We start from the raw sequence: 27,120 nt of genomic DNA on the forward strand, positions 1-27,120 counted from the left end.
ACTGAGTTGCAAAGGGCCTCACTAGGTAGTAGCTGAGGCTGTCCTTGAACCGGGATCCTCCTGTCTCAGCCTCCCAAAAGCTGGGATTACAAGTCTGCACCACCACATCCAGCTTGTTTTCTGTTTTTTCTTTTTTTTCTTTTTTTTTTTTTTCTTTTTTTGTGGTACTGGGGGTGGAACCCAGGGGCTTTCCTACCTCCGGGCTATATTCCCAGACCTATTTTATACTTTATTTGGAAACAGGGTCTCACTAAGTTGCTGAGAGCCTCACTAAGTAGCCGAGGCTGGCTTCAAACCTGTGCGATCCTCCTGTCTCAGCCTCCCAAGTGCTGGGATTACAAACACGCACCACCACGCCCTGCTTGTTTTCTGTTTTTAATATCTAAAAAATAGCAACTCCTGAAAATCTTGAATTGTAGTAAAAAATAACACATGATGAAAAAAAGAAGCTCTGAAGTAAACAGCTTCCATTTTACTTTCTTTTAGGAGTCAGAGAGCACAGCATATTAGCAACGTGGTCCTGACTCCTAAAATCTTTTTTTTTTTTTTTTCTTTTTTGTGGAGCTGGGGATTGAACCCAGAGTCATTCTACCTCTGAGCTACACCTCCAGCCTTTTTTCTTCTTTTAATTTGGTAACAGGGTCTAAGATGAAGAAGGTGTTACTAAGTTGCTGAGGCTGGCTTCAAACCTGGGCCCTCTTGTCACAGCCTCCCAAGTACTGGGATTATATATGTGCCCCACCACGCTGGGCTTCCTAAAACCACTTGACTACACAGCTGCCCATATACTGGACACTAAGCAGTGGAAAAGGATGGTTACCCTAGATTCTATTAGTAAACCCATCTCTTCATAAACCTGCCCAACTCAGAGAAAACTGAGCTGACCTGCCTTACTGTGCTATGTAACAAGGTTCAATGCAGGTGTTCTATACATAATAAAGTCACTTACCAAACAAGAGTATTCTCACAAAGCTAAACTTTTTAAAGCATGTTAAAAGAATCATACATTTGTACATATATGCATTATACTTTTACAATTCAAATACCAAATACTTAACAATTAATTTAGGGCTTTTTATGGTTTTCTCTTCCAGCTTCTTTGTCATTCTCTTAGCTCTGCCCTAACCTGACATCATTCTGTCACACTATTTACTAAATCATGTAAATGTTCATTTATCCCAATAAGTATATCTAACTGGGTGGCTCTAGAGAGAGGTTTTTGATAGGTCTGTTCACACAGATGAGAGAGGAAAGGTGTGGTGTGCATCACAAGCCCAGGGAGTGGCCTCCCCAGCAGGATAAGCACTCACGCGGGCACGGTCCAGCACCTGCCACCAAAACCCAAGCAAAACCCAATCTACACCCAGTGAAAGTAACTCAGGGTCCCATAATCAGGTCATACTGGTTCTCAAAGGAAGTAAGATGTTTCAGGAATCAATGGACAAGGGTCACTTTGAACAGTGCTGGTTTGACATCTGTGGAAGAAGTCATTTGAGCTCTTATAAAGAGAATTTTTAAGGGGTTGGCAGCCTCCCTGGAAAATTCAGGAAAACAAGTAAGGGAGATACTTTTCATCTTTTCATAAAGTTTTTCTCCAGAGCAAATGAGGTTCTCTGCAGAGAGTGGATATTTCGCTTTACCCGATCCTCCAGGGAAGAAGTAGATGCGCTTTCTAGCTTCATACGGCTACGAAGAGAAGAAGGGAATGGAAATACAAAACATTTGTTAACTGGTCGACTCCGGAAAAATCAGAACAAACAGGTTGCTAGTCATAAAGCAGCTTCAGAAACACAAGCTCTCTTAAGCTCACAGAGACCATTTTCAAGTGACTCCATCAGGAACCAAATTTTTTAAATACCCATTAAGAGCCGGGCGTGCTGGCGCACGCTTTTAATCCCAGCATTCGGGAGGCTGAGACTGGAGGATCACGGTTTGTGGACAGCCTCAGCTACTTAGTGAGGCCCTCTGCAACTTAGTAAAACCCTTTTAAAAATAAAGAACAAAATTTTGGGGAGGCTGAGACCGGAGGATCACAGTTCGTGGACAGCCTCAGCTACTTAGTGAGGCCCTCTGCAACTCAGTGAGACCCGGTTTCAAAATAAAGAATAAAAAATAGGGCAGGGGGTATAGCTCGGAGGTCAAATGCCCCTGGGTTCCATCCCCAGACCGGCAAAAAGAAAAAAGAAAAAAAATCCATTAAAGAAAAATTCATCTGTTTTGGAAAGTAAGTCAAAATCTCATTGGAAAAAGTCTTGAACCATTAATTCTTTTTTCTTTCTTTTTTTTCCTTTTTTTTTTTTTTTTTTTTTTCCTGGTACTAGTGGTTGAACCCAGGGGCATTCTACCTCTGAACTACACCCCAGCTCTTTTTTTTTTTTTTTTTTTTTTTTTGGTAGTACTGGAGATGGAACCCAGGGGCATTCTACCTCTGAACTATACCCCAGCCTTATTTTTTATTGTTTCTTTTTAAACAGGGTCTCACTAGGTTGCAGAGGGCCTCACTAAGTAGCTAAGACTGTCCGCGAACTGCAATCCTCCTGTCTCACCCTCTCGAATGCTGGGATTACAAGCGTGCGCCACCACGCCTGGCTTTATTCTTTATTTTTTGAAATAGGGTCTCACTGCCAGGCGTGGTGGCGCACGCTTGTAATCCCTGTGTTTGGGAGGTGGAGAAAGGAGGATCGCGCAGGATCGAAGCCAGCTGCACTGGCTTAAGAGACCCTGTTTCCAGGTAAAAATATAAAATAGGTCTGGGAGTGTAGCCCGGAAGTAGAAGGGCTTCCAGGAACCCCAGTACCACACAAAAAAAAAAAAAGAAAGAAAGAAATAGGGTCTCACTGAGTTGCAAAAGGCTCACTAAGTAGCTAAGGCTGTCCTTGAACAATGATCCTCCTGTCTCAAGCTTCCCAAATGCTGGGATTACAAGCATGTGCCACCACACCCAGCTCATTAATTCTTATTTAAAAGGAAGGCCAAGAAATTTTAGTGATTAAGAAAATATACCAATTTGAGCCGAGTGTGGTAGTGAATGCTTATAATCCCAGCATTCGGGAGGCTGAGACAGGAGGATCACAGTTCGCGGACAGCCTCAGCTATTTAGTGAGGCCCTCTGCAACTCAGTGAGACCCTGTTTCAAAATAAATAAAAAATAGGACTGGGATGTAGCTTGGAGGTTGAATGTCCCTGGGTTCTACCCCCACTACTGCCAAAAAAGAAAAAAAGAAAAAAAAATGCCATTTGTTTCTTCCTTTTTCAAATCAGAAGACCTCCCCACTTCCTGGTCAGATTCTGGGAGCAGTTAGAAAGGTGGTCTCAGCCGGGCATGGTGGCGCATGCTTATAATCTTACTACTTGGGAGGCTGAAATGGCAGGATCACAAGTTTGTGGCCAATCACAGTAACTTGTGAGGCTATCTGCCTCACACAAAAAAATCCCTTTTGTGGTACTGGGGATTAAACCCAGGGGCATTCTACCTCTGAGCTACACCCCCAGCCCTATTTATATTCTTTATTGTGAAACAGGGTCTCACTAAGTAGCTGAGACTGACCGTGAACCTGCAATCCTCCTGTCTCAGCCTCCCAAGTACTGGGATTACTAAATTGTACCACCACACCTGGCTGGCTTTCTACAACTTAATGAGGCCTTGTTTCAAAATAAAGAATAAACTGGGCGTGGTGACGCACACTTGTAATCCCTGCGCTTGGGAGGCTGAGACAGGAGGATTGCACAGGTTCGAAGCCAGCCTCAGCTACTAGGTGAGGCTCTCAGCAACTTAGCGAGACCCTGTTTCCAAATAAAATATAAAATAGGTCTGGGAGTATAGCCCCGAGGTAGAAAACCTCTGGGTTCTACCTCTAGTACAAAGAAAGAAAGAAAGAAGGAAGGAAAGAAAGAAAGAAAGAGAAAGGAAAGATGGAAGGAAGGAAGGAAGGAAGGAAGGAAAGAAAAAATAGGGCCGTGAGCCAGGGGTGGTGGCACATGCTTGTAATCCCAGCATTTGGGAGGCTGAGACAGGAGGATCATAGTTCACAGTCTCAGCTACTACTTAGTGAGGCCCTTTGCAACTCAGTGAGACCCTGTTTCAAAATAAAGAATAAAAAAATAGAGCTGGGCTGGACGTGGTGGCACACATTTATAATCCCAGCACTTGGGAGGCTGAAACAGGAGGATCACACAGGTTCGAAGCCAGCCTCAGCTACTTAGTGGGGCTCTCAGCAACTTAATGAGACCCTGTTTCCAAATAAAGTATAAAATAGGTCTAGGAGTATAGCCCAGAGATAGAAAAGCCCCTAGGTTCCACCCCCAGTACCATACACACACATAAAAAAATAGAGCTTGAGGTGTATTTTGGAGGTAGAATGCCACTGGCTTCAATCCCATGTACCACACAAACAAAAAAGAAAGTCTCAAAGCTGAGCTCCCAGTTCTTCCTGCTTAGATGCAGAAAACAGACCACCGCATAGAGACCATGCCTGCGGAGCCTAGGCAGGAGGAAGATGCACTCACTGGATGAATTTCCCGTCCCGGGAGTCCAGCTTCTCCAGCCTCTGCTCCCGTTCGTCCTCCCTTGCGTGCCTCTTGAGGATGTTCAGCCTCTCCTCCTCCCGCCACTTGGCGTTTTCCATCATCTCCTGCCGTTTTTGTTCTAGTTCTTCTGCTGACAGTTTTCTGTTGAACACAAAAACCATCCTATCAGTTCGACCTTTCTACTAGTAAAAAAGAAAGCAGCACAAAGAAACAGAAGTCAGGCAAGACCAGGGCTCTCTGGCCCATGGCCTGCCCCCAGGAAATGCCCAGCCCAGGGCCACCCAGCCTGAGTTTCCTTCCTTATAAGATCATGTGTGTGTGTTGGGGGCATGGACTGGAGAATGAACTCAGGGGTGCTCTACCACTGCACTACATCCCAGCCCTTTTTTTTTTTTTTTTTTACAGTACTGGGTATAGCACCGAGGGGTATTCTACCTCAGAGCTACACCTCCTGCCTATTTCTTATTCTTTTGAAACAGGGTTTCACTGAGTTGCAAAGGGCATCACTAAATAGCTGAGGCTGGTTGGGCGTGGTGGCACACGCTTGTAATCCCCGCGCTTGGGAGGCAGAGACAGGAGGATCGCGCAGGTTCGAAGCCAGCCTCACTGGCTTAAGAGACCCTGTTTCCAAATGAAAAGGTTAAAAAAATAGGTCTGGGAGTGTAGCCCGTGGAAGTGTGTCCCGGAGGTAGAAGGGCTTCCAGGAACCCCAGTACCACCAAAATAAATAAATAAATAAATAAATAAATAAATAAATAAATAAATAAATAGCTGAGGCTGTCCATGAACCACGACCCTCCTGTCTCAACCTCCCAAATGCTGCGATTACAAGCATGCACTACCATGCCCGGCTTTTTTTTTTTTTAATTTATAAACAGGGCCGGGTGTGGTGGAATATGCTTGTAATCTCACCATTTGGGAGGCTGAGACAGGAGGATCATGGTTTGTGGACAGCCTCAGCTACTTCTTAGTGAGGCCCTTTGCAACTCAGTGAGACCCTGTTTCAAAATAAAGAATTAAAAAGTAGGGAGCCGGGTGTATTCATTTTGAGTCACCCCCCCATGCCATTTTGGGATGGGGCTGTATTTCTATTTTCTGTATTTCTATCTTTCTAATAAACTTCTTTAAATCTTAAAAAAAAAAAAAAAAAGTAGGAAGCCGGGCATGGTGGCACACACTTGTAATCCCAGCATTCAGGAGGCTGAGACTAGAGAATCATGGTTTACAGACAGCCTCAGCTACTTAGTGAAGTCCTTTGCAACTTAGTGAGACTCTGTTTCAAAAAAATAAAGAATAAAAAATAGGGCAGGGGGTGTAGCTCAGAGGTAGAATGGCCCTGGATTCCATCCTCATTACCACCAAAAAAAAAAAAGAAAAGAAAATAGGTCTGGGCATGGTGGTACACACTTATAATCCCAGCATTCAGGAGGCTGTGACCAGAGGATTGTGGTTCAAGGACAGCCTCAGCTACTTAGGGAGGCTCTTTGCAACTCAGTGAGACTCTGTTTCAAAAAATAAAAAATAAAATTAGGGCTGGGGGCGTAGCTTGGAGGTACAATGCCCCTGGGTTCCTACCCAGTACTGCAAAAAAAAAAAAAAAAACAAAAAAAAACAAGTCGTGGATGTGTCCAGAGTATGTCACTTTAGTATTAAACCAAAATGCCAGAAGCCTGCCAAGCATGGCGGCACACGCCTGTAATCCCAGCATTTGGGAAGCTGAAACAAAAGGATCTTGGTTCTCAGACAGCCTCAGCTACTAAGTAAGGCCCTTTGCAACTCTGAGACCCTGTTTCAAAATAAAGGGCTGGGTGTAGCTCAGAGGGAGAATGCCCCTGGGTTCTATCCCCAGTACCGCAAAATAAAATAAAATAAAATAAGGGCTTGGGATGTAGCTCAATGGAAAAGGATTTCAGGGTTCCAGCCCCAGTACCACACATACAAAAAACATTGAGCAGATGTATAACAGTTTGGCAGAGGTCAAACAGATCGTCTACTTTCCTGGTAGAAGCCACTCCTCTATTAGGGCCTGTAGGTGCTGAACTTCCACCTCCTCTGCTCCCAGCTCACCTCGTGTATCCAGGAGCATGCCTCCTCTGGTAGACCTCTCTTTTAGGAGATGGGCTCTTGGACTCGCCCCTCTCCCTCCTGTTAACCTTAGAGTTATGCCTGTAATGGACACAGAGAGGAAGAGCCTTTTCAACAGAGTTAATAACATATCCCTCAAATGATGGGAGAAGAGCCATCTCATCCAAAAATTATAAATGGAAGAGAAGAGAGGGCATATATTCCTATGAATACATGGTTCGAGGGATCAAGCTTTACATGGCAGTTTAAGAAAAATATGATGTAAAGGAAACAGTGAAGCAACGATATTTGGGAAAGTCAGTGGATGGGAGTCACTGGAAGCAAGCCCCTGCTGTGACCAGGCCTCAGTCACAGGTTATTCCCCAGTGAATCCCCACACTCACAGTCTTCTGGGCCTTGGGGACCGCGACCTCCTGCCAAGGGATCGAGACCTCCTGTCCCGAGAGCCAGCTTCTCTGCTGCTCCTCTTGCTGGCGTGTCTGGAGGGGGACGGGGAGGAGCTTCTGGACCTGGACCGGTTCTTCACCCCATACACTCCCTTTTGTCTGGCCATCAGAGGACCCTGCAGTGCCTGGTTGCGGTCAGAGTCCCTGATCTGTATCATGAAAAAAGGAAGAGAAGAGAAACTATTCATGGGAAAGTTCAGTCATTCAAGAGGAAATCGAGTGAAACAGGAAAAGATCAAACGAAAGTAAGGAGCCAACAGAGACTACAGATGAGTGTACACACATAGGAAAATAATCTTCAGAATCCCCTTAAAGAGCTGGGCATGGTGGCAAAAGCATGTAATCCCATCAGTACTTGGGAGGCTGAGACAGGAGGATCGCAGGTTCAAAGACAGCCTTGGCTAGTAGTTAAGACTTCTTAACCTAGTGAGACCCTTTTTCCAGATAAAAATAAAATAGGGCTGAGGTAGCTCAGAGGAAGAATGTCCCTGGGTTCTATCCCAAGTACCAAAGAAAAAGAAAGTATTCAGTTTACATAAATTATCTGCAGAGGGATGGGCAGAATGGTTAAGTGCTCCAGTAGTGATTTCTCCTCTGCTCAGAGAACCCTGGGCCATGGTAAGAGGCTCAGGGTGCAGAAGTGGCAGCCCCGGCCCCAGCCTTCTCTGCCTAACTCCCTTCTATCTGCAGTTGTCAAGGTGGCATCTTCCACTCCCATGTCACTCCTTTTGAGGAACCTACATCCTTACCTGTAAGCCATAGCCAGGGACTTTGGACAAAACAGGAAAGGAATTTGTTGTCTTCTTTTGAGATCTAAGAAATTAAAACACACATACACACTCAGTGAAAAAGAAAAATGCATCTTGGTCAGTTTAAACAGCTCACATGGAAACACGCACCTGCTTCCAGTTGACCCTCCCACCTCCCAGCCATTACGTGGCAGTGTTGTCTGTTTGGACTGTGTTTGCTGGAAAATGCATCAGCATAGTCAAGTTTTTCCTGTGAAAAGCTGTGGGCCGAGCTTCTCAGCCCGAACACATTCTCCTCTCACCTCATGTTGCTATTCTAGGGACAAATCGTGAGTCAGCAGCAGCAACAGAGCCGACTACTCCCATAGGGGAGATGGAAAGACACAGAATGGGCCCACACAGGCTCACTAATCCATTACAAAAAAGCCTTCATAAAACCCAGAGCAGCCAGGTGCCTGTAATCCCAGTACCTGGGAGGCTGAAACAGGAGAACCACGGGTTCAAGGCAGTTCACAGTAACTTGGCGAGACCCCGTTTCAAAATTTAAAATAAAAAGGGTTGGAGGTATAGCCAGGTATGGTGGTACACGCTTGTAATCCCAGTACGTGGGAGGCTGAGACAGGAGGATCGCAGATTTGCAGTCAGCCTCAGCTACTTAGTAAGGCCCTCGGCAACTTGTGAGACCCTGTTTCAAAATAAAGAATAATAAAAAAAAAAAAAAAATGGGGCTGGAAGTGTAGCTCAGAGGTAGAATGCCCCTGGGTTTAATCCCCAGTACCACCATCACAGCAACAAACCCTATCAGTTCTGAGGACTCAAGTTGAGATAAAAGAGTCACACTTAGCCAGGAATGGTGGTGCATCCTTGTAATCCCAGTACTTGGGAGACTGAGACAGGAGCATCACAGGCTCGTGGCTAGCCTCAGCTACTCAGTGAGACCCTCCACAACTTAGTGAGACCCTGTTTCAAAAATAAAGAATAAAACATGGGGCTGGGGGTGTAACTCAGGGCTCAATCCCCAGTACTGCCAAAAACAAAACAAAAAAAAAGTCACACCAGGAGGTCTAGCCTAAGATCAGTGAGGCTAAAGTCAGCTCTCTTAAGGATCTCCCTCCAGTAGCACTCCAAGGGCCCACCCACAGCTAGCATCTCCCAGGAATTCTAGGGCTAGAGGACAAGCTCCGAGGCACAGGCCCACTTGTGAGTGCTCCCTGTGGAAACCCCAGTGGCTGGGAGTTCCCAGGATAGGGCACTCGCCCAGTTCCTCCCATGGCAAGAAGGAATGAATGGGCACGTGAGTCACCTCCCCCGGCTGTGCTCATCCTCGCTGCTGGAGCGGTCGCTACTTGAGCCTCGGTGCTTGTGTTTCTTGTGCTTCTTTTTCTTCTCCTTCTTTTTTTTCTTCTCCTTTTTTTCCAGACTCATTTGCAACTAGGAAATGCCAGAACATAATCAGACAAGGTAATTGAGGCCCTGTCAGTCCCCTGAGGGGACTGGACCACGCACAAACTGTCAGACTCATGCCTTGACAGGGGTCCAGGACATCATCAGAAGTTCCCTGTCAACAAACCCGGTTATACACAAATGCATCTACACTCCCAAACACAGCCTCTGGTAGGCAGGCTAGGAATCAGTGTGTTTTAAACAGACCCCAGAATCACTGCCTAGGCGTTTCCCTTCATTTATTCAAAAGAATTCCAATTCCACTGAAAGAAATTAAGGACTGCACCCAGCATGGTAGCACACACTTGTAATTCCAGTACTTGGGAGGCTGAGACAGGAAGATCGCAGCAGGTTCACGGCCAGCCTCGACTACTCAGTGAGACCCTGTTTCAAAATAAAGAATAAAAAATAGGGCTGGGGGTGCAGCTCAGAAGTAGAATGCCCTTGAGTTCAATCTCTAGTACCGCAAGAAAGAAGAGAAAAGAAAGAAAGAAAAAATACAAAGGAAGGAAGGAAGGAAGACTGCAAGGTCAGTCTTTAATTTTCCTTACCAACTAATCCAAGAGCAATCACATAGCATGTCATGTGAATGATAAGTGGATCCTGGAAGCTTTATACAACCAATGACACACTCTGGCCTCCTGAACACACTGCGTGATCTTGCTTTCTACAGGAATAGCCAAGACCCATCTTTTCCAGAAAACATGAAAACACTTGGCATTTTTCCAAACAGAAGACAAAAGAGGAAATCAAGTTTAATTAAACTTATTAAATGAACACTTCAAGCCTGGCATGGTGGCACATACGCTTGTAATCCCAGCATTCAGGAGGCTGAAACAGGAGGATCACAGTTTGTAGACAGCCTCAGCTACTTAGTGAGGCCCTCTGCAACTCAGTGAAACCCTGTTTCAAAATAAAGAATAAAAAAATAGGGCAGGTGATGTAGCTCGGAGGTAGAATACCTTTGGGTTCCATCCCCAGACCCTCAAAAAAAAAAAAAAAAAAAAAAAGTAAAGAATAAAAAATAGGACTGGAGTGTAGCTCAGAGGTAGAATGCCCCTAGGTTCCATCCCCAGTACCACAAAACAAAACAAAACAAAACAAAACAAACAACAACAACAAAACAGAGAATATCTAATATCAAGTAGCTAAATAAATAAACCTTTTCTACTTATTTGATTTACAACTTACCAATTCTTTGATTTTCTTCATTTTCACAGGATTGTTCAGTACTTCTCTTTTTTTCTCCTCCTCTTTCTTCCTAAATAGGAGAAATTATAAAAATCTACTATTTATGTTGGAAAAGGATTAAACCATTTTCCTCTCCAAATTATTGTTGTTGTTGTTGTTGTTGTTGTTGTTGGATATTTTTGCAGTATTGGGGATTGAACCCAGCAGCATTCTACCTCTGAGCTACAGCCTCAGCTCTATTTTTTATTCTTTTTTAAATTTATTTTTATTTTTATTTATTTATTTACTTACTTACTTATTTATTTTTTGGTGGTACTGGGGTTCCTGGAAACCCTTCTACCTCCAGGCTAAACTCCCAGACCTACTTTTATATTTTTATTTGGAAACAGAGTTTCTTGAGCCAGTGAGGCTGGCTTTGAACCTGTGTGATCCTCCTGTCTCCGCCTCCCAAGCACGGGGATTATAAGTGTGCACCACCACGCCCGGCCTTTATTTATTTATTTTTATTTTTTGCAGTACTGGGGATTGAACTCAGGGGCGTTTTACCTCTGAGCTACACCTCCAGCCATATTTTATTTTTATTTTATTTTATTTTTGCGGGTCTGGGGATGGAACCTAGGGGCATTCAACCTCCAAGCAACACCCACTACCCTATTTTTTCTTCTTTATTTTTTAAACAGGGTCTCACTGAGTTGCAGAGGGCCTCACTAAGTAGCTGAGGCTGGCTGTGAACCGCGATCCTCCGGTCTCAGCCTCCCGAATGCTGGGATTACAAGCGTGTGCCACCACACCTGGCTTCCTATTTTATTCTTTGTTTTTGTTTTTTGGCTGTACTAGGGATTGAACCAGGGGCATTCTACCTTCCAGCTTCACCTCCAGCACTATTTTTTATTCTTTTTTTGAAACAGGGTCTGCTAGATTGCTGAGTATCTTGCTAAATTGCTGAGGCTGGCCATGAACCTCCAATCTTCCTGTGCCTGCTTCCCAAGTACTGGGATAACAAGCGTGAGCCACCACGCCCAGCTCCTCCACTCCAAAGTGTGTGTATATGCATGTGTGTGTGTGTGTGTGTGTGTGTGTGTGTGTGTGTGTATTAGTTACCAGGGATTAAAGCCAGGGGCATACTACCTCCAAGCTATACCCCTAGCCCCTTTATTTTTGACTTTGAAAATCTCTGTACTGTTGGGCGGGGTGGCGCATGCTCATAATTCCAGCACTTGGGAGGCTGAGACAGGAGGATCACACAGGTTCGAAGCCAGCCTCAGCTACTCTCAGCAACTTAGTGAGACCCTGTTTCCAGATAAAATAGGAAATAGGTCTGGGAGTATAGCCCAGAGGTAGAAAGCCCTACCTCTGGGCTTTCTACCTTGGGTTCCACCCCCAGTACCAAAAAAAAAAAAAACCAAAAAAAAAAACAGTACCTGATGATAAAGAGTGGGTCCTCCCGGATTTTGCTGGCCATGTCAAGAAGGGAGCTAGCACCAGATGGAGCAAAGAGAGAGCCTGGGAGGAGTCCAGTCTCAGAAGAACAGCCTGCCTCCTTCTCATCCATCTTCTCGAAAACGTACTTGTCAATCGGACGCCCCAGCAGGTACTCATCACGGTTCACCATCCCACCAGGGCCCTGGTACATCCAGTCCAACTTTTCTTCTTTTTTCCTAGTTAAAAAAAAAGAAAAATTATACAAGCCGGACGTGGTGGCGCACACTTGTAATCCCAGCGCTTGGGAGGCTGAGACAGGAGGATCGCAGGTTCAAAGCCAGCCTCAGCTACTTAGTGAGGCTCTCAGCAACTTTGTGAGACCCTGTTTCCAAATAAAGTATAAAATAGGTCTGGGAGTATAGCCCAGAGGTAGAAAGCCCCTGGGTATCACCCCCAGTACCACACACACACACACACACACACACACACACACACATATATAAAACAATCAAAAATATAATAAATACAATCAAAGAAAATGCAGACTCCTGCAAACCCACCCATAAAACTTGATCAGACAGGACTGATGCTGTAGGCCCAGGGGCACCTCACATTCACTCCCATGTGGCAGGCATGAGAAACATGTGTGCCCTCATGGAGCTTAGGACTTTGGGGAAGTACTGAAAACTCAACCCAGAGACGTCTGCCTGTCACTGACACCCCAGCCCTTCTTAGTTAATTTGAAATAGGGTCTTTTTTCTTTCTTTCTTTCTTTTTTTTTTTTTTTTTTCAGAAGTAGGGGTTGAACCCAGGGGCGAATATTCTACCTCTGAGCTACATCCCCGGCTCTATTTTTTATTCTTTATTTTGAAACAGGGTCTAAGTTGCAGAGGGTCTAAGTAGCTGAGGCTGGCCTTGAACTTATGATCCTCTTTTTTCAGTCACTGCAAGTACTAGGATTACAAGTGTGCACCACCATGCCTGACTTTTTTTTTTAGGGGAGTACTAGGGATTGAACCCAAGAATATTCTACCTCTCAGCTACACCCTCTGCCCTTTTTAGGTTTTGTTTTTGAAACAGAGTCTTGCAAAGTTGCTGAGGGTGTCACTAAGTCGCTAAGGCTAGCCTTGAATCATGATCCTGCTGTCTTGGCTTCCTAAGTAGTGGGATTATTGAATCCAGAGGCATTATACCCTGAGCTACACCCCCAGCCCGATTTTTTTATTCTTTATTTTGAAACAGGGTCTCAATAAGTTGCAGAGGACCTCACTAAGTAGCTGAAGCTGTCCATGACCTGCGATCCTCAGGTCTCAGCCTCCCAAGTACTAGGATTACAAGAGTGCACCACCATGCTTGGCTCCCCACAAACTTTTTTTTTTTTTTTTTTTTTTTTGCAGTACCAGGGATAGAACCTAAGGGCATTCTACACACCTGCCCTATTTTTAGTCTTTTATTTATTTTATTTTATTTTTTAATTTTTTTTTTTTTTTTGGTACTAGAGATAGAACCCAGGGGCATTCTACCTCCAAGCTACACCCCTAGCCCTATTTTTAATTATTTATTTTGAAACAGGGTCTCAGTGAATTGCAGAGGGCCTAAGTAGTATGCTGAGGCTGGCTGCAAACCAGGATCTTCCTATCTCAGCCTCCCAAATGCTGAGATTATAAGTGTGCACTACCACGCCTGGGCTTTAAAAATTTTTTTGAAACAGGGTCTCACTGAGTTGCAAAGGACCTCACTAAGTAGCTAAGGCTGTGTACGAACTATGATCCTCTGATCCTCTAGTCTCTGCCTTCTGAATACTGGGATTACAAGTGTGTGCCACCATGCCCAGCTTCTACAAACTTTTTTTTTTTTTTTTTTTGGTGGCACTAGGGCTGGAACCCAGAGGCTTTCTACCTCCAGGCTATACTCCCAGACCTATTTTATATTTTTATTTGGAAACAGAGTCTCACTAAGTTGCTGAGAGCCTCACTAAGTAGCTGAGGCTGGCTTCAAACCTGTGCAGTCCTCCTGTCTCAGCCTCCCAAGTGCGGGGATTACAAACACGCACCATCACACCCGGCCTTCCACAAACATTTTAATAAGAATAATTTAAAAACAAAACTGGAGGGTCACGACACTTTGGTTTTTGGTCTTTGTGTTTTACCCCCTCCTTCTTCTTCTTTTTGCCTGTTAAAGGATCCATTAGAGAAACATTACAGTTTGTAATTGAATTGACTGTGGCGGCTGGGTCAGGCTCCATGCAGCTGCCCGACACCGTTCACATCTTGGAGTTAGGATTGTGGAGTGCCTGAGAGAACTGTGCCTGGGGGACTGTGGAAGACTGTGGGGGCCTGTAAGATGGGTACTATAAGTGGTGGTGTCTTTCAAAGATCAAAGGTTTTCCTACTTCTCCAGTGAAAGTAAACCACAGACCAGGAGGGAAGTTGATAGCAATTAAAATCAGGCCCATGAGGAGGCCGCTCTGCAGCCGGGAGGCTTAGACTCTACATAACAAGTAGTATATCAGCAGGAGCCTGGCTGCAGTTAGAGATGGGCCAGGGGCTGTGGCTAGTGTCAGCCCTGAGAGGTGGCCTTTCCTAGGTTTAACTGAAAGAGCTGGTGTCTTGTTGAGAAGACCTGCCTCTGCACAGCTTCCCAATGGTCCTCAGTTGGCTGAAGACACCCTCAGTTGCCTTTAACTCAATTATCATCCCTGCATTTTGGAGATTATCAATAGTATCAATAAGGCCTTGTTCTCAAGACTTTGAATACAGTCAAATATAGCTCAATGATAAGGTTTGGGGAGATCAAGTTATTGTCTGTTTTTATTTTATTTATTTTTGTGTGATACTGGGGACTGAATTTAGGGGTACTATATATCTTTTCTTTTTGTGTGGTTCTAGGGTTTAAATTAAGAGGCATTCTACCTCTAAGCTACAACCCTAGCCCTATTCTAGGGTCTTGCGAAGTTTACGCTGGCCTCACACCTGCACTCCGCCTGTTTCAGCCTCTTAAATACTGGGACTATAGGTGTGCCCCATCACACTTGGCTTCTTTATTGTGTGTGTGCATGGTATTAAGGATTGAACCCAGGGAATGAGAATTCTACCACCAAATTACTCATTTCTTTTACTTTGAAACATGGTCTTACTAAATTGATGAGTCTCACTACTTGCTGAGGCTACCCTCAAACATGAAATCCTTCTGTCTCAGCCTTGCATGTACTGGAATTACAGGCACAGATGTAATTACTGGAACTATATCTGGCTATAATCTGTTTTGTTGTTGTTGTTGTTTTGTGGTACTGGGGATTCAATCTGGAGCCTTCTACCTCTGAGCTACACCCCCAGCCCTATTTTTATTCCTTATTTTGAAACAGGGTCTCAATAAGTAGCTGAGGCTGGCTGCAAAACTGTGAGCCTCTGTCTCAGCCTAGAATTATAAGCATGTGCCACTATGCCCGGCTATTATCTGTTTTTAAAGCCACATGTGGTACTGAGCATGGTGGCTCTTGCTTATAATTCCAGCTACTTGAGACTCTGAGAGACTGCAAATTCAAGGCCAGCCTTGGCAATTTAGCAGGACCCTATCTCAAAAAAAAAAAAAAAAATGTCTGAGGAAGTAAATAGACAGTTTAAAAAAAAAAACACCTTGTGCCAGGTATGGTGGCACACATCTGTAGTCCCAGTACTTGGGAAGCTGAAACAGGAGGATTGCAGGTTTGCGGACAGCCTCAGCAACTTTGTAAGGCCCTCAGCAACCTACTGACATCTTGTTTCAAAATAAAGAATAAAACGCCAGGCATGGTGGTGCACATTTGTGATCCCCGTGCTTGGGAGGCTGAGACAGAAGGATTACACAGGTTCAAAGCCAGCCTTAGCTACTTAGTGAGGCTCTCAGCAACTTTGTGAGACCCTGTTTCCAAATAAAACATAAAATAGGTCTGGGAGTGTAGCCCGGAGTTAGAAAGCCTCTGGGTTCCATCCCCAGTACCACCAAAAAATAAAGAAAGAAAAAAAGAAAGAATAAAGAAGCCCATGCACAATTGTAATCCCAGCATTGGGGAAGCTGAGACAAGAGGATCACACTTCGAGGACAGCCTCAGCTACTTAGGGAGGCCCTTTGCAACTCAGTGAGACCCTGTTTCAAAATAAAGAATAAAAACCGGGTGTGGTGGTAATCCCAGCACTTGGGAGGCTGAGACAGGAGGATCGCACAGGTTTGAAGCCACCTCAGCAACTTAGTGAAATCCTGTTTTCAAATAAAGTATAAAAATAGGTCTGGGAGTATAGCCTAGAGGTAGAAAAGCCCCTGGGTTCCATCCCCAGTACCACAAGAACAAAACAAAAGAATAAAAAATAGTGTTCGCTGGGCATGGTAGCACACGCTTATAATCCCAGTGCTTGGAGGCTGAGACAGGAGGATTGCTCAGGTTCGAAGCCAGCCTCAACTACTTAGTGAGGCTCTCAGCAAGTTAGTGAGACTCTATTTCCAAATAAAATATAAAATAGATCCAAGAGTATAGCCCGGAGATAGAAAGCTCTTGGGTTCCACCCCCAGTACCACACACACACACACACAAAAAAAAAAAAAAAAAAAAAAAAACAGGCCTAGGGGTGTAATTTGGAGGTAGAATGCCCCTGGGTTCCATCCCTATTACCACATTTAAAAAAAAAAAATCAGGCTAGAGTTGTAGCTTAGAGGTAGAATGCCTCTGAGTTCAACCCTCTCTACCAAAAACAAAAAAATAAATAAGTAAACATAAAAGTAAAAATAAAAATACGTCAAAGATGACTGGGAACACCGTGCCCCTGGGTGCCTGACACTAACAGGGATGGGAAGTAGGGGGTCAAGATTCATTTATTCATTTGTCAACATTTCCTCAGCATACTTCCTATGTGTCAGACAGGTGAGCAGGGCCAAGAGGATGAGCTGCATGAGGCACGCAGGCCAGCGAGGCACCCAGCGGGGCTCACGCCAGTGTGCCGGGGTGATCCTGCAGCCTCGGGGACACCAAGCAGAAAGGCCCGCTCGATGGCTGAGTATAGGAGACACGGTCTGTGTGGGATAAACGTGAAAGCCAGCGGCATGAAGCAGACACTGCGCTACGGGCTGAAGGAGCTCAGGGGCGTAGGGGAGCTGGGCGGCTCTCAGGAAGGCAGCTGGGCATGGAGGAAAGGAAGTGGCTAGAGGAACAGGCAGGACCAGGAGGCTGCGGGCGAGGGAGCAAAGGCCTCTGGGAAAGGCACCGAGCCACACACAGCAGAAAGGCTGTGAAAGGTTCAGGCCAATATCTCTATAGAGCAGTCATTTCATGACTCTACCCAGTGTCAGTGGATCAGCTTGCCTCAGTGGTACTCAGGCCCTCTACCAGACGGGTCGGAGAGCTGGGACCCCAGGGCCACAGAACATGGTTTCTGGTTCCACCGCTAACCAGCTGGGCAACTCTGGGCAAGTTACTTCTGGCACCCCTATTTACTCATATGGAAAATGCAGCCAGTAACTACTGTCTCTCGTGATTATTCTGAGGTTTTCGGTTTCTTTCTTGTGTGTGTGGCACTAGGGATTGAATCGAGGGCCACTTTGCCTCTGAGCGATACTCTCAGCCCTTTTTATTTTGAAACAAGGTCTTCTTATAAGTTACCATGCACTAGTGTAGGTCCTCTGGTCTCAGCCTCCCAAATTCTGGTATCATAGACACATACCACTACTCCTGGCTTGCTCTGAATTTTTTATTTTATTCATTTATTTCTTTTTTTCAGTTCTGGGTATGGAACCCAGGGGCATTCGACCTCTGAGGTACATCCCCTGGTCTATTTTTTATTCTTTATTTTGAAACAGGGTCTCACTGAGTTGCAGAGGGCCTCACTAAGTAGTAGCTGAGGCTGTCCGTGAACCACGATCCTCCTGTCTCAGCCTCCCAAATGCTGGGATTACAGGTGTGCGCCACCATGCCCGGCATTCATATTTAATTATTTATTTATTTATTTATTTATTTGTATTGAGGATTGAACGCAGGGGCATTGTACCTCTGAGCTATACCTCCAGCCCTATTTTTATTTTATTTTAATTTTGAAACACGGTCTCAGTTACGAAGGGCCATGCTAAGTTGCTGAGGCTAGCCTTCAACCTTCCTTCCTCCTGTCTCAGTTTCCCAAGTACTAGGAACACAGGCATACACCACCATACCAGAGTGGCCGACTTTTAGAATACATATATGCCGCCAGGTGTGGTGGCTCTCGCTTGTAATCCCAGCTCTTGGGAGGCTGAAACAGGAGGATCGCACAGGTTCGAAGCCAGCCTCAGCTACTTAGTGAGGCTCTCAGCAACTTAGTAAGACCCTGTTTCCAAATAAAATATAAAATAGGTCTGGGAGTATAGCCTGGAGGTAGAAAGCCTCTGGGTTCCACCCCCAGTATAACCAAAAAAAAAAAAAAAAACAAAGATGCCCTTCCTTCCTTCATACAATACCTTGGTACTCCAGGGAATCAGCCTGGGTGGGCCTGGCCCCATCTTTATTTATTTAATCTTCTAAGTCCCCAGTGTAAGGGTTGGAAAACACAGTATAGAACACTGTCTTGGAATTTAATTTTCTAGTATTATCAGTAAATACTAAAGAAACACTATTGCAGAGAGTGATTTGGAAGCCAGGCGTGGTGGCGCACGCTTGTAATCCCAGCATTTGGGAGGCTGAGACAGGAGGATCGTGCAGGTTCAAAGCCAGACTCAGCTACTTAGTGAGGCTCTCAGCAACTTAGTGAGACCCTGTTTCAAAAAATAAAAAATAAAAAATAGGGTTGGAGGTGTCGCTAGGAGGTAGAATGCTTCTGGGTTACATCCTCAGTACCAAAAAAAAAAAAAAAAAGAAAAGAAAAGAGAGAGTGATTTGGAAACCTACAATGTGTATTAGAGGTTTTCTTTGTTCTGAGATACAGTACATAAACAGGAAAGATTACCTTAACCCGGTAAGTGAGTCATTAAATAGTTAAGGTGATTTATGGAATAAATTAACAGTATGACACTTCACAAAGAACTATACAAACCAGCCAGATGGATAAGCAGATTATCTAAATATAACCGCAGTAAAGAGCAAAGGGGGGGGGTACCCACATGCTGACTTTTGTTTTTCAGCTTGTCTTGCAGGACTGGGAACTGAACCCAGGGGCATTCTACCTCTGAACTATAACCAGTCCTATTTTTTTTTATCCATTCATCATTCTTTCTTTCTATTTATTTATTTATTCATTTATTTTTGTGGTACTGGGGATGGAACTCAGGGGCATTCTAACTTCAAGCTACACCCCCAGCCCTATTTTTTATTCTTTATTTAGAAACAGGGTCTCACTAAGTTGCAGAGGGCCTCACTAAGTACCTGAGGCTGGTTCAGCCTCCCAAATGCTAGGATTACAAGCGTGCGCCACCACACCCAGCTTTCAAAATAATTTTTAGCCGGGCGTGGTGGTGCACATTTGTAATCCTAGTATTTGAGAGGCTGAGACAAGAAGATCGCAGGTTCACAGACAGCCTCAGCTACTTAGTGAGGCCTTCTGCACCTTAGTGAGACCCTCTTTCAAATTAAAGAATAAAGCCGGGCGTGGTGACGCACGCTTGTAATCCCCGCGCTTGGGAGGCGGAAACAGGAGGATCGCGCAGGTTCGAAGCCAGCCACGCTGGCATAAGAGACCCTGTTTCAAAAATATAAAATAGGTCTGGGAGTGTAGCCCGGAAGTAGAAGGGCTTCCAGGAACCCCAGTACCACAAAAAAAAAAAAAAAAAAAATTAAAGAATAAAACCCTGGAGCAAGGTGTGGTGGCGCACGCTAGTAATCCCAGCATTTGGGAGGCTGAAACAGGAGGATCGCAGTTCACAGACAGCCTAAGCTACTACTTTGCAACTCAATGAGACCCTATTTCAAAATAAAGAATAAACCGAGCGTAGTGGCACAGGCTTGTAATCCCAGTGCTTGGGAGGCTGAGACAGGAAGATCGCACAGGTTCAAAGCCAGCCTCAGCTACTGAGTGAGGCTCTCAGCAACTTAGTGAGACCATGTTTCCAAAGAAAGTATAAAATAAGTCTAGGAGTATAGCCTGGAGGTAGAAAGCCCCTGGGTTCCACCCCCAGTGCCACAAAAAAAAAAAAAAAAAAAGAATAAAAATTAGGGCTGGGGTGTAGCTCGGAGGTAGTATGCCCCTGATTTCCAGCCCCAGTACCACAAACAAAAACAAAAACAAAAAAAAAAGAATAAAAGCCAGGCATGGTGGTGCACGCTTGTAATCCCAGCACTTGGGAGGCTGACAGGAGGATCACACAGGTTCAAAGCCAGGTTCAGCTACTTAGTGAGGTTCTCAACAATTTAGTGAGACCCTGTTTCCAAATAAAATATAAAATAGTTCTGGGAATATAGCCCGGAGGTAGAAAAGCCCCTGGGTTCCACCCCAAGTACCACCAAAATAAAAATAAAAATAAATTTTAAAAAGTAAAAAGTTTAAAGAATAAAAAATAGATGGGGAAGCTGGGTATGGTGGTGCATGCTTGTAATCCCAGCCTTTGGGAGGCTGAGACAGGAGGATTGAGGTTTGAGGCCAGCCTCGACTACTTAGTGAGGTCCTTTGTAACTCAGAGAGACCCTGTTTCAAAATACAGAATAAGCCGGGCGTGGTGGCACACGCTTGTAATCCCCGCGCTTGGGAGGCAGAGACAGGAGGATCGCGCTGGTTCGGAGCCAGCCTCGCTGGTTTAAGAGACCCTGTTTCCACATAAAGTTAAAAACTAGGTCTGGGAGTGTAGCCCGTGGGAGTGTAGCCCGGAGGTAGAAGGGCTTCCAGGAAACCCAGTACCACCAAAAAAAAAAAAAAAAAAATACAGAATAAAAAATAGGGCTGAAGCCGGGTGTGGTGGTGCATGCTTGTAATGCCAGCATTCGGGAGGCTGAGACCGGAGGATCACGGTTTGTGGACAGCCTCAGATACTTAGTGAGGCCCTCTGCAACTCAGTGAGACCTGGTTTCAAAATAAAGAATAAAATATAGGGCAGGGGGTATAGGTCGGAGGTCGAATACCTCTGGATTCCATCCCCAAACCCTCAAAGAAAAAAGAAAAAAAAACGGCTGAAGCCAGGCATGGGTGGTACACATTTGTAATCCCACCATTTGGGAGGCTGAAACAGGAGAATGGCGGTTCATGGACAGCTACTACTTAGTGAGGCCCTTGGCAACTCAGTGAGACTCTATTCCAAAATAAAGAACAATAAATGGGCTGGGGCTTCAGTTCAGAGTTAGAATCCCCCTGAATTTCATCCCCAGTATCAAAAAAAAAAAAAAAAAGGGGGGGGACTGGGAGTATAGCTTGGAGGAAGAATGTCCCTGGGTTCCATCCCCAGTGCCACACAAAAAAAGTACTTTTCAGAAGAAGGAAACAAAATTCTCATAATGAGTATTCAATCTAAATAAAGGGGCTACTACAATGCACCAATAAAAACTTATTAAAAATAAATAAATAGCCGGGCGTGGTGACGCACACTTGTAATCCCAGCATTCGGGAGGCTGAGACCAGAGAATTGTGGTTCGTGGCCAGCCTCAGCTACTTAGTGAGGCCCTCTGCAACTCAGTGAGACCTCGTTTCAAAATAAAGAGTAAGAAATAGGAAAGGGGGTGTAGCTCGGAGGTCGAATGCCCCTGGGTTCCATCCCTAAACCCGCAAAAAAAAAAAAAAATAGGGCTGGAGGCCGGGCATGGTGCACACTTGTAATCCCAGCATTCAGGAGGCTCAGACAGGAGGATCACGCAGGTTTGAAGCCAACCTCGGCTACTTAGTGAGGCTCTCAGCAACTTAGTGAGACTGTTTCCAAATAAAGTATAAAATAGGTCTGGGAGTATACCCCAAAGGTAGAAAGCCTCTGGGTTCCATCCCCAGTACCACCAATAAATAAATAAGTAAATAAGTAAATAAATAAATAATAAAAAATAGGTCTGGGGTGTAGCTCAGAGGTAGAATGCCCCTGGGTTCCATCCCTAGTCCTGCAAAAAATAAAATAAATAAATAAATAAATAATTAATTAAACAAATAAATAAAAAGACCAATGTTTTTGGTGGCACAATGTCTATAATCCTAGTACTTGGGAAGCTGAGACAGGAGGATCACAGATTTGAAGTTAACCTCAGCAACTTAGTGAGGCCCTCCATAACTCAATGAGACCCTGTTTCCAAATAAGAAATAAAACTAGGCTGGAGGTATAACTTAGAGGTAGAATGCCTATGGACTCAATCTCCAATACTAAAAAAATAAATAAAAATAAAAATAGGGCTGGGGTATAGCTTGGAGGTAGAATGTCCCTGAGTTCAATTGCTAGTACCACACATACAACACAAAAAGTCAGAATGGCCTTTTCTCCAATTCATTTTCCTAAAAAAATGTGATTGTTCTCCTACTTTAGTTCCAAAATCCTCACGCACACACAACTATGAATGTCACAAATCCTCTAGTCGTGAAATAAGTAAAAGCCCACATATCCAACGGGGAGGTGAGGGAGTGAGCCGCACACCACCCTGAAGCCTCTGCCTCGAGGACAGGAACACGAGGAATGACAGTAGGAATTACTCAGTTTTAGTCTAGTTGTAGTTTTTATGTCACTCTGACATTAGGAATATACTGCACATTTTATGCTATTTATTTATTTATTTTGGTGGGGGTGGGGGTGTTATGGTACTGGGGATTTTTTTTTTTTTTTTTTTTTTTTGGCCGGTCTGGGGATGAAACCCAGAGGCATTTGACCTCCAAACTACATCCCCTGTCCTACTGTTCTTTACTTGAAACAGGGTCTCACTAAGTTTCAGAGCCTCACTAAGTAGCTTAGGCTGTCCGCGAACCGCGATCCTCCAGTCTCAGCCTCCCGAATGCTGGGATTACAAGTGTGTGCCACCACGCCTGGCTTCGGTACTGGGGATTGAATCCAGGAAAATTCTATGCTTTTTATTTTCTCAAAACACACTTACAAAGAGCCAGGCATGGTGGTGTACACTTGTAATCCCAGTACTTGGGAGGCTGAGACACAATGATCGTGGATCACAGCCAGCCTCAGCTACTTAGTGAGGCCCTCCGCAACTTAGTAAGACCTTATTTCAAAATAAAAAATAGGCTGAGGCCAGGCATGGCGGCACATGCTTGTAATCTCAGCATTTGGGAGGCTGAGACGGGAGGATCGCGGTTTGCGGACAGACTCAGCTACTTAGTGAGGCCCTCCGCAACTCAGTGAGACTCTGTTTCAAAATAAAGAAATAAAAAATAGGGCTGAGGGTGTCGCTCGGAGGTAGAATGCCCCTGGGTTCCATCCCCAGACCTACAAAAATAAATAAATAAAATAGGGCTGAAGGTGTAGCTCAGTGGTAGAGTGTCCCTGGTTCCAATCCCCAGTACCAAAAAGAAAAAAGAAAAAATTATTCCCATTTCCTTTTATGAGATGAGTAGGATAAGTATTTATCTGCTACGCCTATTCTATATTATACAAGCAGAAACTAACACCCAGTGGGGCTGTCCACAATCACAGCGCTTTCACTGTCAGACACACATCCGCTTCCTCCCATGGGGCCGCTCTGCCCCAGTAAAACAAGCGTGCCATACGTAATCAAAGGAGTTCTGAGGCCTCAACATACAGGGAAAGGCAGGCCGAGAAAACCCTCCCCAACCGTGCACCAGGAGCGTGGCTACACTAAGTTATTTATGAGTTATGTGATCCTCCACGAACCTTAGGGACTTGTGTAGTCTGACTCAGCTGGTTCTACCGAGGTCACCGAGGCTCCCAGAGTTCCACACTGCTACATGCAAAGCTGATCTTAGAACCCAGGGCAGCCTGACTCCAGAACCCCGGCCCTTTCCCACCTAACTATGGTGCCACAGCTGGATGAGGCACCTGCAGCCAGCTGCCAAGTCCCTGCACCCCAGGCCCCGCAGCCCTCTCATACTTGACAGCCCCGACATCCTCTGCATAGCGCTGCATCTCTTCCCGGGCCCTCTCCTCTCGCAGCTCCCGCTGCAGCTCCTCAATCTTCTTCCGCTCTGCCTCATGCTTCTGCTCAGCCTTCCACACTTTCTCCACATTGCGGAGGGTCTGCGGGTGCCAGCTCTTCTTCAGGTTCTGTGGTGAATGGGAGAGGGGGAAAGCCATTCAGCGGGTGATGAACTTAACCGGCCCGGCCTCGCTCGCCCCTCCGCTAGCCAGAGCATGCCAAGGCAGGCAGGGAAGAGCAAGATAAAAGTCAGCTGGGCAGAACACTTACCTAGCATGTGTGAGGTCCTGGGCTCCATCTCCAGTACCAAAAAGGGCAGGGGAGGAGAGAGGTGCCTTTAATAATGACAAGGCTTGCATCCTATAATCTCTCACACATGGGGGAGAGGTGTTCAAGTAAAGGATGGAGCAGACCACTTCGAACACACCTTGTGCGTTCAGTGGCCTCAAGTGGGAGTTGGTGATAACAAGCCAGGAGGAATGGGGCAGGGAAGGAGAAACATATTTATTTTGAAAGGCAACAGAACTCACTGGCATGAAGCAAATTCTTATGAATACAACCTTCCTTTTCTTGAGGTGTGTATGGGGGTGTGTGTGGAGAATTGAACCAGGTACATTCTGACCCTGAACTACCCCCCTAGTTTTTTATTTTGAAACAGCAACTCACGAAGTTGCTGAGGCTGGCTTCAAACCTGTCTCAGCCTCCCAAGTACTGCAATTACAAGCACGGGCCCCCATGCCTGGTTTAAGGACAATTCTTGTTTTGTTTCATTTTGGTTTTTGTAATAGTGGAGATTGAACCCAGAGGCATTCTACCGCTGAGATACCCCCACCCTTCTTATTTTTTCTTTTGTTTTCATTTTGTTGTTATTGTTATAAGGATTGAACCCAGGGTCATTCTACCTCCAAGCTACACCCCCAGCACTATTATATTTTTATTTTGAAACAGGGTGTTGCTAGGTTGATGAGAGTCTCACTATTTGCCCAGCTTACCACGGCCAACTTCTAAGCCATTGAACTTATAAAAGTGGTCTAAATACTGACAAAAGCTCTGTAATGACAAATCAGAATGCAGAGAGTCGATAAGGACCTGAAGATATACATCTTCACGTATGTATTAAAATAGCTCCCTTAGAGCCGGCTGTGGGGGCGCACACTTGTAATCCCAGCATTTGGAAGGCTGAGACAATAGGATCACAGTTTGAGGACAGCCTCAGCTACTTAGTGAGGCCCTTTACAGCTCAGTGACACCCTGTTTCAAAATAAAAAAAAAACAGAAAAAATAGGGCTGGGGGTGGAGCTCAGAGGTAGAATGCCCCTGGGTTTAATCCCCAGTCCTGCAAAAAAACATTAATTAATTTAATTTAATTGCCCCTTCAAAAGGCATGGTTAGCTGGGCATGGTGGTGCACACTTGGTACTGGGGATTAAACCCAGAGACTTTCTACCTCCAAGCTACACCCTAGGCCCAGTTTCAGTTCTTATTAGGAAACAACGTCTCACTATTTGTAATCCCAGCTTTCAGGAGGCTGAGACCAGAGGATCACAGTTCACTGACAGCCTCAGCTACTACTTAGTTAGGCCCTCTGCAACTTAGTGAGACCCTGCTTCAAAATAAAGAATAAAAAATAGGGCAGGAGGTGTAGCTTGGAGGTCGAATGCCCCTGGGTCCCATCCCCAGACCTAAAAAAAAAAAAAAATGCCAGGCTAAAATAGGAGGATAGCAGGTTTGAGGACAGCCCCAGCAAGTAGTGAGGTTACTCACTCTGCAAGTAGTAATCAATCTAGCTAGACCCTGTTTGAAAATAAAAATAAGCTAGGTGTGGTGGCACAAGCTTGTAATCCCAGTACATGGAAGGCTAAGACAAGAGGATCACAGGTTCACAGCCAGCCTCAGCTATTTAGTAAATTTAGTAAGGCCCTCCGTAATTTAGTGAGACCCTGTTTCACTGGCATGGCGGCACACGCTCATAATCCCAGCATTTGAGAGGCCCAGACAGGGGGATCATGGTTCAAGGACAGCCTCAGCTACTTAGTGAGGCCCTTTGCCACTCAGTAAAACTGTTTCAAAATAAGGAATAAAAAATAGAGCCGAGCATGGTGGTACACCCTTGTAATCCCAGCATTTGGAAGGCATAGACAGGAGGATCGTGATTTGCAGCCAGCCTCAGCAACTTAGTGAGGCCCTTTGTAACTCAATGAGACCCTGTTTAAAAATAAAAGAATAAAAAATAGGGCTGGGGGTGTAGCTCAGAGGTAGAATGCCCCTGGGTTCCATCCCCAGTACCGCAAAAATAAATAAATAAATAATAGGGCTGGGGGTGTAGCTCGGGGGTAGAATAGCCCTGGGTTCAATAACCAGTGCCCCCCACACACACACACACACACAGCGGGGCGTGGTGGCGCACGCTTGTAATCCCAGCATTTGGGAGGCTGAGACCGGAAGATCGCGGTTCGCCGACAGCCTCAGCTATTTAGTGAGGCCCTTCGCAACTCAGTGAGACCCTGCTTCAAAATAAAGAATAAGAAATAGGGCAGGGGGTGTAGCTCGGAGGTCAAATGCCTCTGGGTTCCATCCCCAGACCCGCAAACACACACACACACACACACACACACACACACACACACACTACACTATAACCCAGGTCTCTGAACTCCTAAGAAAGTGAGCTGTGTCCCAAGACACACAAACAAAACAAAGCCTGTGTGACATTTCTCAATATCAGCCTCCTTCCTTGACGTGGTTCCAACCATCGCCATCCCTAGTCACGCCAGAATGTCCAGGTGGAGGGCCGCGTCAAGGCGCCCACAATCACCACCGGCCACGGTTCACAACACACCTCCGCACCTTCGCAGTCTCAGCCCCATCCCTGCGTGGTCCTAAGGTTTCGTCCCCTCTCCGGGGCTACCCCCTTCCGGCCCAAAAGCCAGCCCGAGTTACCATGGTTACCCGCCTTTCTACCGCCCCCACCTGAAGCCCATTTCCCTCCCCAGCGCCAGTCGGCCCCCGGCCTCGGCTCTCCCCGCCCAGGCCTCCTCCACTTACCAGGTCTCCTCCCCCCATGATGGTGGAGACGCCTCCTCACTGCGCGAATCTGGAAGACTCAGGGGAGATCGAGAGGAAACGCAGAGAAAGAGATCAGGGACAGCCCGGCGGGACCTGGTCCCCGAACCTGCTGCCACTTTCCACAGCCCGTACTGGAGAGCACTTCCGGGAGCAGCGTAACACTGGCGCGTCCGCGTCGCCGAGCGATGACGTTTGACTCCGCTGTC

At 45.6% G+C, this 27,120-nt stretch overlaps 1 protein-coding gene across 1 annotated transcript; it reads right to left on the reverse strand.

Moving 5' to 3' along the window:
* Positions 1-1,571: 1,571 nt before the first annotated feature.
* CWC25 (CWC25 spliceosome associated protein homolog) lies at positions 1,572-26,911 on the reverse strand (the record flags this gene model as incomplete). The annotated part of the gene is made up of 10 exons (XM_080713534.1): positions 1,572-1,686; positions 4,507-4,668; positions 6,595-6,693; positions 6,996-7,207; positions 7,808-7,871; positions 9,111-9,238; positions 10,442-10,511; positions 11,863-12,099; positions 23,805-23,977; positions 26,894-26,911. 10 exons carry the CDS (start codon positions 26,909-26,911, stop codon positions 1,572-1,574), a joined length of 1,278 nt encoding a protein of 425 aa, XP_080569660.1.
* Positions 26,912-27,120: the final 209 nt, after the last annotated feature.

Source organism: Muscardinus avellanarius (genome assembly GCF_963383645.1).
Source record: "Muscardinus avellanarius genome assembly, chromosome: 16".
Taxonomy (NCBI): Eukaryota; Metazoa; Chordata; class Mammalia; order Rodentia; family Gliridae; genus Muscardinus; species Muscardinus avellanarius.